The following is a 12,365-nucleotide window of genomic DNA, read 5'->3' on the forward strand; positions in this document are numbered from 1 at the left end:
GAGGTCAATGCAAAACAGTTTTTTTTTTATATTAGCTCCTTACTACTTCATGTTGCACTGCATTGATGTATTCAATGCACACACACTTAGAAACTGACCGGTTTCGAATATGCATTGGGGATGTGGGAGTACACATAAAGCTCTGGAAAAAAAAATTAGATCACTTCATTTTTTGAATTAGTTTCTCTGATTTTGCTGTTTATAGATACATGTTTGAGAGAAATTAACATTGTTGTTTTATTCTATAAACTACGAACAACATTTCTCCCAAATTCCAAATAAAAGAGCATTTATTTGCAGAAACTGACAAATGCAGTGGTGCACTGCAAACTGAAACTTTGTTGGTTCCCACAGTAAAATGTCAGTGGGAGTCGCACTAATTAATCTTTTATCTTAGTCACAAATTATTATTTTTTTCTACTGCAGGTGCTCTCAACCTTTAGTCCATTCTCCACAATCAGAAGAAAAACACACTGTTCTCATTTAAGTTCCTTTATTTCATCTTTCTAATTAAAGTTACAATTTTTCCACACACTGTTATTATCAGCTATTCACAATGATCTGCTTAAGGAACCGTGCTCCTGCTGATCGCTCTCCCCGCCTCCTCTCCCTCATACAGTATAGTTATATAAGCTTTTCATTTCACAAAATAATACCTTTTCACCCAGTTTCCCCTTTCTGTTGGCACAGCCCTGGCAGCTTGTTATTGTGAGTGTCTGCGCATGTGTGTGTTGTTCCCAGCTGTGCAAAAATACGGCTAATTTATAAGGGTCTAAAAGAATCTGGTATCCAAACAAGCCAAACAATCGACTGTATAAAACAAGCAATGCTGAGGACAGGCAGCCTCCATTTTGGACCCAAAGGCAAGAAGAAGATAACAGAATCATTGGTTCCCTGAAACGTAAAGATAAAAAACAGAAAAATCACAGTTTTCTTTTTTGTTGTTGTTGTTAAAACCGTCAGAAAGGCTACAGCACTGAGGTTCTCGAGTTTGAGGTCCTCAGAGATGCTAAAGTCAGTAAGATCACAGATTACTCCTGTTGTTCCCTTGGTTTCTACACTTTCCTGCCCAAGAACGATGCACCCAAATTAGAATAATTCAAATCCAGCTCATTCAGAGCACAGCAAAGCAACCGTGTGCAGATTGGATCAATCTTGGAATTCAGTTCAGACTCAAAAGGAGAGGCAGAAAAGGCCAAAACAAAATAATAAAAAAAACAAAACAAACAAAAAACAAACAAGGCAAAAAAAAAAAAACTCACACAGGACCAGAAATGTCCATTCTGTTGGCTGTGGCAGCACCAAACAATCCTCTTAACTCAATCAAATCCATTAAACTGATCAATCTGCTTTTAGGAACTCTACATCAATAAAACCTGAACATCTAAACTGCAAAAATTAACGGGAATGCTTCCAGATCGATTGGCAAACGCAAAAAGTCTTGAGGAAAAGACACAAGTGCTAATCTGCTCAGTGGAATATTTAAGGTGACCATGATAAAAGACAAGACAAGACACTTTTACACACATAAAAACGTTTCCGGGATTGTTGAGAATTGGAGATCAGTATCTTAAGGCTAGAGATATACTTGCTGTTCGGCCGTGCATTTGCACAGACAGCACATACACTACAGTACTTGCCTGTATACTGAATTTTTTGCATTATAAGGCACACTTAAAATCTTTGAATTTCTTAAAAATGGTAAGTGCGTCTTATAATTCGGTGTGTCTTATGTATGAATTTAAAGCCACGCTGCTGAAGTACACCATTATAAAGGAGTTTCAGTTTCTCCAGCACAGAGACAAGAGCAGTATTAGCATTAGCCGCTAAGTGCACTAAGCTAGTTAGCTTTTTCACCATTCAGAGTTGAGTATTATCGGCCTGTAGCCAGCAGCGACCCCAGCTAGCACTGCAGAAGCAGCATTAGCCACTAACTGAAGCACTAGCCCTTTCACCTTTCAGAGGTGAGAATTATCAGCCGGTAGCCTACGCATTTACCATATTAAAACCAGCTACGTGTGAAAAATCGCTAGCTAATATCACCCTGGCTTACCAGAACAGGAACTCAGGGTTCCTTAGTGTAGGCATTATCTGTTAACCGCAGCTAGCCTTAGTGGAAATTTGGAAATCTAAGCTTACTTTAAATAAACTGAAGCGCTTTACTCACCCAAATAAACAGTTTTCAGGAGAGAAATCTGAATAGATCTGTGTAGATCGACACCCCTGTTCCTTACTAGTGTCGCATAATGCGCCTTAAAATCCAGTTGAGCTTATAATTCAGTGTGCCTTATTGTGTGAAAAATACGGAATGTGCTGTGTGTGTTATTGGAGGTTTTCACTAAAAGCCTGAATTGAGCAACTGAGCAAAATCATAGTTTATGAATGTTTGATTACTTTCATACAATAAAAATTAAAAAACCAAGAGAACAATATTAAATGTTTCAGCACTATGCACATTATATTTAAAGTGCAGTTATAAGCCTTTTAAGCGTACGCCTTTGCTACAACACCAGCATCAGCTCACCAACCAATCAGCTCACAGTAGCAGAAATGTGTTGCGTAAATTTTTAAGGACGTGCACAACCATTGCACCAACTGCACGCAAGAGACACAGCTCAGCAATCATGCATACGCAAATGCATAGTTAACAGTAAGTATATCTCTAGCCTTTCTCTCTGTGTGGGATGCTTTGGTGATTAATCTCTGATGACTCAACTTGACGAAATGAAGAAAGAAAGAAAAAAAAAAAAACATTAGAACATTAACTTGTGGAATATCTTTCACTGAGGGTCAAAATGCCTCCCCCCAATCTGGTCTCCTCAGTTCTCGATCATTCATTGGTCCATAATTTTAGTTTCAGTCTTTCCAATCAACTGTAATGGACCCATTCCCCCCCCCCACACTAGAATCACTGATCTGGGCGGAGCAAGTCGTTGTTGCCCAGATATGTTTGAGGGATCTGCTGCGGTTAGACGAGCTCGACGTAATTGGCTGGAAACATTCCAAAGTGACCATCGGGAGCGTAACCTCGCCACCAGCCTTCATCGATCATCTCGATGCCAGTGATGATATCGTCTGGGTCGAAAGAGATCTCCGTGTCATCAGCTATAATGGGAAAACACACACACTTAAACGGTCAGTCTTTACTCTTCACATACAGAGTACATTTCCTAAAGGTCACTTAGTTTACAACTGTTCTTATCTTAACTGAAATCAAACACACACACTTATGTTTCCACACACAGATATACACAGTGGTAAAATCTTTCCAATGACGTAACTCTAATACTCACTCACAAACACACATCAAAGCATTAAATGCTTTATTGTTATATAAAAACTTAAGATAAGATTCAAATATTTTCTTTCCTTTTACGTACGTCTTTAGGTTATATATCAGTATAGGCGTAAGACTATACTGATATATGAAAGTAACACAATTTTAGTTTTTTTTTTTTTGTTGGTTCTCATAAAAAAAAAGGTTTAGACTTTAAATTATTAGTTTTCATGCAAAGATTGATGGACAGTTGTTAATTTTAAGATCATTGTTGAACTCTGTCTTCAGATCCCACTGTTCTGATTGGATAAAAAGTTAACACTTTTCTTTTGCATATGATGGTGAGTTTTTATACTATGACATTTCCTAAACATATACAGTGGGGTAGTGTTGTCACAATACCAAAATTACGACTTTCGATACTATACCTGCCTAAATATCTCAATATCAATACTGAAATAATTTCTCAGCAAAAAACACCAGGAAAAGTAATGGGATTACAGATAATTGAACCTAAAATTCTTTGTTTTTATTACTAATAAACAAAAAACACTAACAATCTGATATTTATTCAGTGTTTGCTATCTGTTGAGCACAACCTTACAGAGAAAATTAACTTAATGAATAAAAATAAATAAATTACATTATATTATGTCATTGATATTATGTTATTGAACATATCCAAACAAAAATAAAGCAATTCTGTTACAGCAGCTGAGCTTTATGGCCAAGTTATGAGGAAAAAAAAAACGTTTTGTCGATCAGCACAAGGCGTCTGTTAGCTGATGTATCAGAACCGAGTCGCTGCGCTTTCCTCTAAATGCGCTGTGATGCTGCTCAGCAATGCTGCATCAGCAGCAGTTTGAAAAGAGGCGGAGTCTGACTTCACATGTATCGGAGGAAGCATGTGTTAGTCTTCACACTGCTGGTGTTGGGGCATCACTTGTGATAGGGGGTGTAATAATGAGTGGGTTGGTTAATTGGTCTGCAAATTGGGGAGAAAACTGAGAAAAAAATAGAAAGAAAGGGGAAAAAAAGCCTTAATGTTCTTTTTTCTCAGCAGTGATTTTTGTCTTGGCACTCTGCCATGCAAGTCAATTTTTTCTCAGTTACTTTTTTATAGGGGAGTCATGAACACTGACCAATTTTTCTTAACCAATTCTTTCCAGTTAACTTTGTCACAAAGAAGCCGAAAACTCTGAGAACACTCAGTCATTTCTTCTATAAGGTAAGAAATAAACTCTTAACAGCAAATGTTTCCAAATGGTTCTTGGTTTGGATCCAGTCCAGTTTTCTTAGAAACCTCTATAATTGATAAAGAACCTTTTTTATCTTTAAACATAAAAAAGAAAAGAGTCGCATAGAAACCTTTATGTTAATGAGACACAGCCTGACATACCAAAAACGTTGTAAAAGGTGGTAATAGGAGTATGTAAATTGATCATTGATCCGATAGACTAGCAATTATGTTTAACGTGTTACGTGGACCCAGTCGTCTGTTTAATATTTAAGGTTCTGTATGTTTAATATTTAAGGTTAAGTTTTGAAAATGTAGCCATGATGCAATATAGTTAAAAAGACTGTGACGCCTGTGTTTTATTTTTAAGGTTACGTTTTGAAGATTTACAAGAAATTAAATACGGTAAGGAACCTTAAATTATTGTTTTAAATAAGTGTTCTATTTGTAATTTCTCAATCGCATAATTTAAACAAAATTTACCGACCATTTGAATCGATAAATTGTTCCAGAATTGAAATAGTTTCTGAATCGAATCCTGACCCCAAAAATCTGAATCAAAAGAGAGATTCACACCCAAATTAATCTTTAAATGTTACTTCAGGGGACCTGTAGAAGTCGTGAGGTCCTATCTTGTGAGAGTTTAGCCAGTGTGCTCTTGGCAAGTTGACATGAATGACACATACAAGGCCTGATAGTGCGTGCCAGTAACTATTTAATAAGTGTATGAATGAGTGGGAGTTTAGATGTTACTAAAAAGTTCTTACTGTGTATCTAAGAGCATGTCCTTGTATTGTAGAACACAATAATAATACTGGTTTAATAAAAATAAAAGTGGGCTTTGGATGGGTTTTGGATTTAGCACACACTTAGGACAGGTGTGATACTCACCAGCCTGGTAATCATAAAGTGCTCGAGCACAGACGCCGCGATCTCCAGCGTCCTCGTATGTGTTCTGCTGCTCCACCTGAGAGAGAAACACACACCACATTTAATTCACATCCCAGCTCCACCACAACACAATGCTAAACAACCAACAAACCATTCATTTCACATAGGGCTGAACGATTTGGCCAATATTTATATCATAACATATTTAATAATTTGATACAATATAATTCAGATATCAATACGAGCAGTATAAAAGCCATCGCCCTTGGTGGGCTTAATCACACCCTGACAGAGCTGGGAGCAGTGTTGGGAAGGTTACTTTTAAAATGTAATCCCTTACAGATTACTGATTACATCACTCAAAATGTAATTTGTAACGTAATCAGTTACATTACTTCAAGTGAGTAACGTAATCTGATTACTTTGGATTACTTACAATATTGTCGTTTTTTTAAGCCTGAATGAATGTAGCAACCACATATTGCATATTATTCTTTTATTTTTCTTTCCAGTTAACAAATAGATAAACAAATAAAAAAGCCTTTTCAATCACCCTATAAAAATACTTATGAAACCATTTCATCAAACAATTTTATGAAACACTTCTATAAATTGATGATAAAACCATTAAAAAACATAAAAAACCAAACAATGTAACAACAACTGTGAGCTATCTATTTGCAGGTTTGCCACCAGTGTTAATTTTGACAACAAATTTTGATTTAGTCTTAGTTATAGTCTTGTGACGAAAATAGCATTTAGTTTTAGTCACAATTTAGTAATTTAGTCAACTTAGTTTTAGTCGACTTAATGTCATAAGAATATAGTCTACTAAAATTACAGTAAATTTAGTTGACTAAAATGTAAAGGGTGTAAATGTAAATGCTTTTTCATCAGTTCCCTTGAATTATTAACTATACACTTATACGAAATGAAACGTTTAATAACCACTTGAGTAATATTGTTAATGTTTGAATGTGAAATATATTTATATATGATTTAATGTATATTATTATTATTATTATAGGTATGTGACTACAGTTGTGGTCAAAAGTTTACATACACTTGTAAAAAAACATAATGTTATGGCTGTCTTGAGTTTTCAATAAGTTCTACAACTCTTATTTTTCTGTGATAGAGTGATCGGAACACATACATGTTTGTCACAAAAAACAGTCATAAAATTTGGTTCTTTCATAAATTTATTATGGGTCTGCTGAAAATGTCACCAAATCTGCTGGGTCAAAAATATACATACAGCAACAAAATTTGTCAATTTTGGTGATGTAGCGAGTTGTGTCAATCAAATTAGCTTCATGTCATGGCCTCTTCACTTCTTGTAAGTGATTCTGATTGACTACAGCTGTTGACTTCTCATGAGCCCATTTAAATAGGGCTCATTTGACCCAGTGATTAGACTCAGCTACAAAAGCTACAATGGGAAAGTCAAAGGAACTCAGTGTGGATCTGAAAAAGCGAATTATTGACTTGAACAAGTCAGGGAAGTCACTTGGAGCCATTTCAAAGCAGCTACAGGTCCCAAGAGCAACTGTGCAGACAATTATACGCAAGTATAAAGTGCATGGAACAGTTGTGTCACTGCCACGATCAGGAAGAAAACGCAAGCTATCACATGCTGCCGAGAGGAGATTGGTCAGGATGGTCAAGAGTCAACCAAGAATCACCAAGAAGCAGGTCTGCAAGGATTTGGAAGCTGATGGAACACAGGTGTCAGTCTCCACAGTCAAGCGTGTTTTACATCGCCATGGACTGAGAGGCTGCCGTGCAAGAAAGAAGCCCTTGCTCCAGAAAAGGCACCTTAAGACTCGGCTGAAGTTTGCTGCTGATCACATGGACAAAGATAAAACCTTCTGGAGGAAAGTTCTCTGGTCAGACGAAACAAAAATTGAGCTGTTTGGCCACAACACCCAGCAATATGTTTGGAGGAGAAAAGGTGAGGCCTTTAATCCCAGGAACACCATGCCTACTGTCAAGCATGGTGGTGGTAGTATTATGCTCTGGGGATGTTTTGCTGCCAGTGGAACTGGTTCTTTGCAGAAAGTAAATGGGATAATGAAGAAGGAGGATTACCTCCAAATTCTGCAGGAAAACTTAAAACCATCAGCCCGAAGGTTGGGTCTTGGGCGCAGTTGGGTGTTCCAACAAGACAATGACCCAAAACACACATCAAAAGTGGTAAAGGAATGGCTAAACCAGGCTAGAATTAAGGTTTTAGAATGGCCTTCCCAAAGTCCTGACTTAAACCCCATTGAGAACATGTGGACAGTGCTAAAGAAACGGGTTCATGCAAGAAAACCATCACATTTAGCTGAACTGCACCAATTCTGTCAAGAAGAGTGGTCAAACATTCGACCTGAAGCTTGCCAGGAGCTTGTGGATGGCTACCAAAAGCGCCTAGTTGCCGTGAAAATGGCCAAGGGACATGTAACCAAATACTAATGTTGCTGTATGTATATTTTTGACCCAGCAGATTTGGTGACATTTTCAGCAGACCCATAATAAATTTATGAAAGAACCAAATTTTATGACTGTTTTTTGTGACAAACATGTATGTGTTCCGATCACTCTATCACAGAAAAATAAGAGTTGTAGAACTTATTGAAAACTCAAGACAGCCATAACATTATGTTTTTTTACAAGTGTATGTAAACTTTTGACCACAACTGTATATATATTTTACCTTTAAAATTTTGCTCTAGAAATCAGGTCATAAAACAACTGAATAGTTAAATTATAGTTTAAACAGAGCTGTAGATGCAAAAACAGCTTTTAAATGATCTAGTTTTATCTCCAGCACTAACAGCACACCTACTGTAGCTACAGTCTATAAATGAGATCAAAAACACACCTTCACACACTGTGCTGTAGAGATGCTCTCAGGATGTACTGAGAGACTTCATGAGTTAAAGTGAGAAACTTATGAGAAAGTGCTGTAAGGAACTTTACACAGACTTTTGGGTTCATAGATTGACTTATTTTATTGTTTTATTTTCGTTATATTATTGAGTTCCTTTCTGACCTGTTCCTGCTTTAACACTAGCTATATCTTTCCCACTGTGAGACTAAACAGATGATCTGATCTTAATGAGTTAGGGTTCTGTATCAGTTCTGTGTTTTAGTGCACTGCCGAGTTAAACACCCCATCAGCTCATGAAATAACATCAGCATTAAAACGCGGATCTCTGCATGGAGATCTGTGTGACTCTGGTCTGCAGAAGCTGAAAGATTAGTGTGTTTTTACCGGAGATGGAGTCGCTCCACGCGGTTTACACGTTATCTTGTTTTTCGTGACGTCAAAGGAGAAATATATCGCCTCTCCCCTCTCTCTCTCTCTCTCTCTCCCTGCTGAACACTGTCGAGTTAACTTCCAGTCGAGTTCCGTAACGACAGTTTAATTCCCGGGTTTGTAACTGAGCGCGCAGCGCTACTGCAGGAAAAACAGGTACTGATTGGATGAGTACCCCGCTTATCCCGCCTCTCCACCTTCGCTAAAGTAGCAGTGATTGGATCTCTTCCTAACTGGTCCCTACCTTTCACAGAACTAAATCAGTTCTGATTGGATTTCGTCCCTGCCAAACATTTTCGTCTTGTTTTTATTCGTTGACCAAAATGTCAGTTAATTTCGTCTCGTTGTGTGTGCGGAGCCGCTGTCTGCCCCTCCTCCCTGTGTGTGTGTGTGTGTGTGTGTGCAGCGAGATGGGACGAGGGGCAGACAGTTCCCTTTCATATCAGAGCGATTTCACACCAAAATGTTATTTGCGTTTTGTCGGTGTTGGATTGGAAGAGAAAAAATAGGAAAGTACCGCAATGTAATCCTTTAATTTTAGCAGAGTAACTGTAATCTGATTACCATTTATTGAAGCAGTAACTGTAACGGATTACAGTTACTCATAATTTGTAATCTGATTACGTAACGCCGTTACATGTAATCCGTTACTTCCCAACACTGGCTGGGAGATATGGCAAAATTATGTTTATTTATGTTTTGACTCGCATACAAAATGCACCAGGAGCGGCAGATTCTTAAAATTTCTTATTCAAGTACTATTTCATGCATAGTACAGGGATTTATAGAACATTTCTGCTGCATATTATTCAATTTAAAAGGACACTCTGAAGATTTATGACTGTAAAAAGGCTTGCAGTTTTTTTTTCACGTTCAGGAAAACCTGTGTCTGTGGTAATCAGATATACATTGCTGCTACTACAGACAGATTAAATTGAGATTTTATTGTTTTTTTTTGTTTGTTTTTTTTTCTTCATTTTACAATTTACTCAACAAACCTGTGATTTTACAGGATTCTGTTTGCGATGTTGAAGATGAAAAGCTACACTCTTAACAATAAAAAATACAAAGTGTTTAATGTCATAAATAGGGTACATAAAGAACTGATTTTGTAAAAAAGAAAGATGTGTGCGTGAAGAAGCTTGCTGTGTTTTTTTCATGTTTAGGAAAACAAATAAATAGTAGGTACCACTTTAAAATAAGACTACCTTTAAAAAAGCGTTTATACTTGGTTTACAATTAATTTATTAATAGTTACTAATTAGGTTGTAAATGCCTTAAAAATCATTAATAATCAGTTATAACACATACGTAGACAATGACCTGTTGTTTGCCAAATAGTGAACCCACAGCCATCTACATTGTTAATTAACTATTTGTAACTTATTTATAAACCCTTTATAAAGGTTGTCTTATTTTAAAGTGGCACCAAATAGTATTACTGTGTCTGTGGTAATCAGATTTAAACTGCCACAGACAGATTAAACTGAAATGGAAATCTGCATGCTTTATTCTGTGGTGACAACACATCTGAATTTTCCACCACAATCAAAATTACAATTTACTATTTATACACCAAACAACAACTTAAATACTCAAAAATGTATTCTTTGGAACATTAAAAAAACAGTAGTCTCATGTGACTGACACACTAAATTTAGTATGATTAAATAAAACAATTACAAGCTTGTAGCCTAATCATTTGACTATTAGTTAGATTTTTTTTAAATATGATGTAGTATTATGTTTCAAACATACAGCTCCAAAAAAAATTAAGAGACCACTTCAGTTTTTTGTCTCAGTTTCTCTAATTTTGCTATTTATAGGTATATGTTTAAGTAAAATTAACATTGTTGTTTTATTCTATAAACTACAAACAACATTTCTCCCAAATTCCTAATAAAAATATTGTCATTTAGATCATGTATTTGCAGAAAATGAGAAGCGGCTGAAATAACAAAAAAAGATGCAGAGCAAAACAAGTTAATATACATAAAGTTTTAAGAGTTCAAAATATCAATATTTGGTGGAATAAACCTGTTTTTTAATCACAGTTTTCATGCATCTTGGCCTGTTCTCCTCCACCAGTCTTACACACTGCTTTTGGATAATTGTATGCCACTCCTTGTACAAAAATTCAAGCAGTTCAGCTCGGTTTGATGGCTTTTGATCATCCATCTTCCATCCAGAGGTTTTCAATTTGGTTAAACAAGGAAACTCATCGTTTTTAAGTGGTCTCTTTTTTTTTCCCAGAGCTGTATATGTAGGGTTTTTTTCTTTTTAATGGTAAATCCACAATAAGGAAAAAAGTGTAAGAGGAATAAAATGTTACTTAGCTGATGTATAAGTAGAAAGAATAAATCTGACAGTGTATAAAGCGGAACCCAGTGAAGCAATTAATGACTATGGAACTCTTTGATAAGTGTACGGGAATGTACTGAGTGCTGTACCTGAGGCGGCTCCTCATAAACATTCTCTGGCTCCGCTACTGTCTCGTACTCTGGCTGCTGCTCCACATGAGAGTTATACTGATCACTGACCGGCTGCACATCTGAGAGAGCGAGAGCGAGAGCGAGAGAGAGAGAGAGAGAGAGAGAGAGAGAGAGAGAGAGAGAGAGAGAGAGAGAAAAAAAACATTGAGTGAATTTTTTACATATTTGGAAGTACTGCTGCTCTCTGACCACATGGTGGCGCTTCAGTGGCTGGTTTAATAAAACAGCATGAATAATGAATAATGAAGATGTGATAACAGACATGACTGAAGCAACAGAATGGATGTTGGTAGGAAGTGTTGGTGTGTGTGTGTGTGTGTCTGTCCCACCTTCATACTCTGCATCAGCTGCTCCCTCTGGTTCCTCATAATCAGATGTGGGACACTCCTCAACTTTGGGCTCTACTCATAACACACACACACACAAACACACACATGCACGCATGCAGGGTTTTTACAGTGCTTCTGGAGCTGCCAGTCAGACCTTTGATTGGGTTTGAACTCCACCCATCAGGAGATTGTGCAAAGCAAACAAATCAATCCACTTTCTGTTTCACACACACATATAAACTCAGCACAGCACACAACCACACAGTGCGAACTAGTGGCAAATACCCAACAAACAGCTGTGATTTTACAGGATTCCGTTTGCGATGTTGCAGATGAAAAGCTACACTCTTAACAATAAAGGTGTTCCAAAGTGTTAAATGTCATAGAAAATAAACATAAAGAACCGTGTTTAATAAAAATTTATAAAAATAAATATTTATAAGTGTGAAGAAGCTTTAAAATGATAAAGATAAAAAAAAGAATCTTAGCATCCAAGTGTTAAAACTATTTTTAATTAGGCTGAAAACGAAAACGAAGTGAATCATTTAAACAGCTTTAAAGTATTTGCATTGCTTTTCAAAAAAAAAAAAAAAACTATTATAAAACTTCAATTTAAAACATTTATTAAACGTCCCAGCAGACAAACCAACGTAGCAAAAAATAACTTAAAAACAACTTCATTATGGTTCTGTGTATATTTTTGCTCAAAAGTTTTTTTTTTTGTTTTTTGTTTACCAATTTGTGTCAAATAATTTTACTTGTTAAATATCTGGTGCATATCTTCTTTAAAAGTCATTCATACTCTTATCTCTCTCAATTACAAACATGGTTC

At 36.4% G+C, this 12,365-nt stretch overlaps 1 protein-coding gene across 4 annotated transcripts in view; it reads right to left on the reverse strand.

Annotated features, from left to right (window-relative positions):
* Positions 1-476: 476 nt before the first annotated feature.
* dbnlb (drebrin-like b) overlaps positions 477-12,365 on the reverse strand; it is a 43,033-nt gene continuing 31,144 nt past the window's right edge. For 2 of the 4 annotated variants that reach the window (XM_007231480.4, XM_007231482.4), the window contains 4 exons: positions 11,534-11,605; positions 11,163-11,263; positions 5,406-5,481; positions 477-3,105 (listed from right to left, as the gene is read on the reverse strand). In XM_007231480.4, the coding sequence (XP_007231542.3) occupies positions 2,969-3,105; positions 5,406-5,481; positions 11,163-11,263; positions 11,534-11,605 (386 nt within the window). In that variant the 3' untranslated portion in view covers positions 477-2,968. The remainder of the gene's footprint in view (positions 3,106-5,405; positions 5,482-11,162; positions 11,264-11,533; positions 11,606-12,365) is intronic. The other 2 variants (XM_022670534.2, XM_007231483.4) reach the window with 1 other exon arrangement.

This window comes from Astyanax mexicanus, chromosome 12 (genome assembly GCF_023375975.1).
Source record: "Astyanax mexicanus isolate ESR-SI-001 chromosome 12, AstMex3_surface, whole genome shotgun sequence".
In the NCBI taxonomy this organism is placed as follows: Eukaryota; Metazoa; Chordata; class Actinopteri; order Characiformes; family Acestrorhamphidae; genus Astyanax; species Astyanax mexicanus.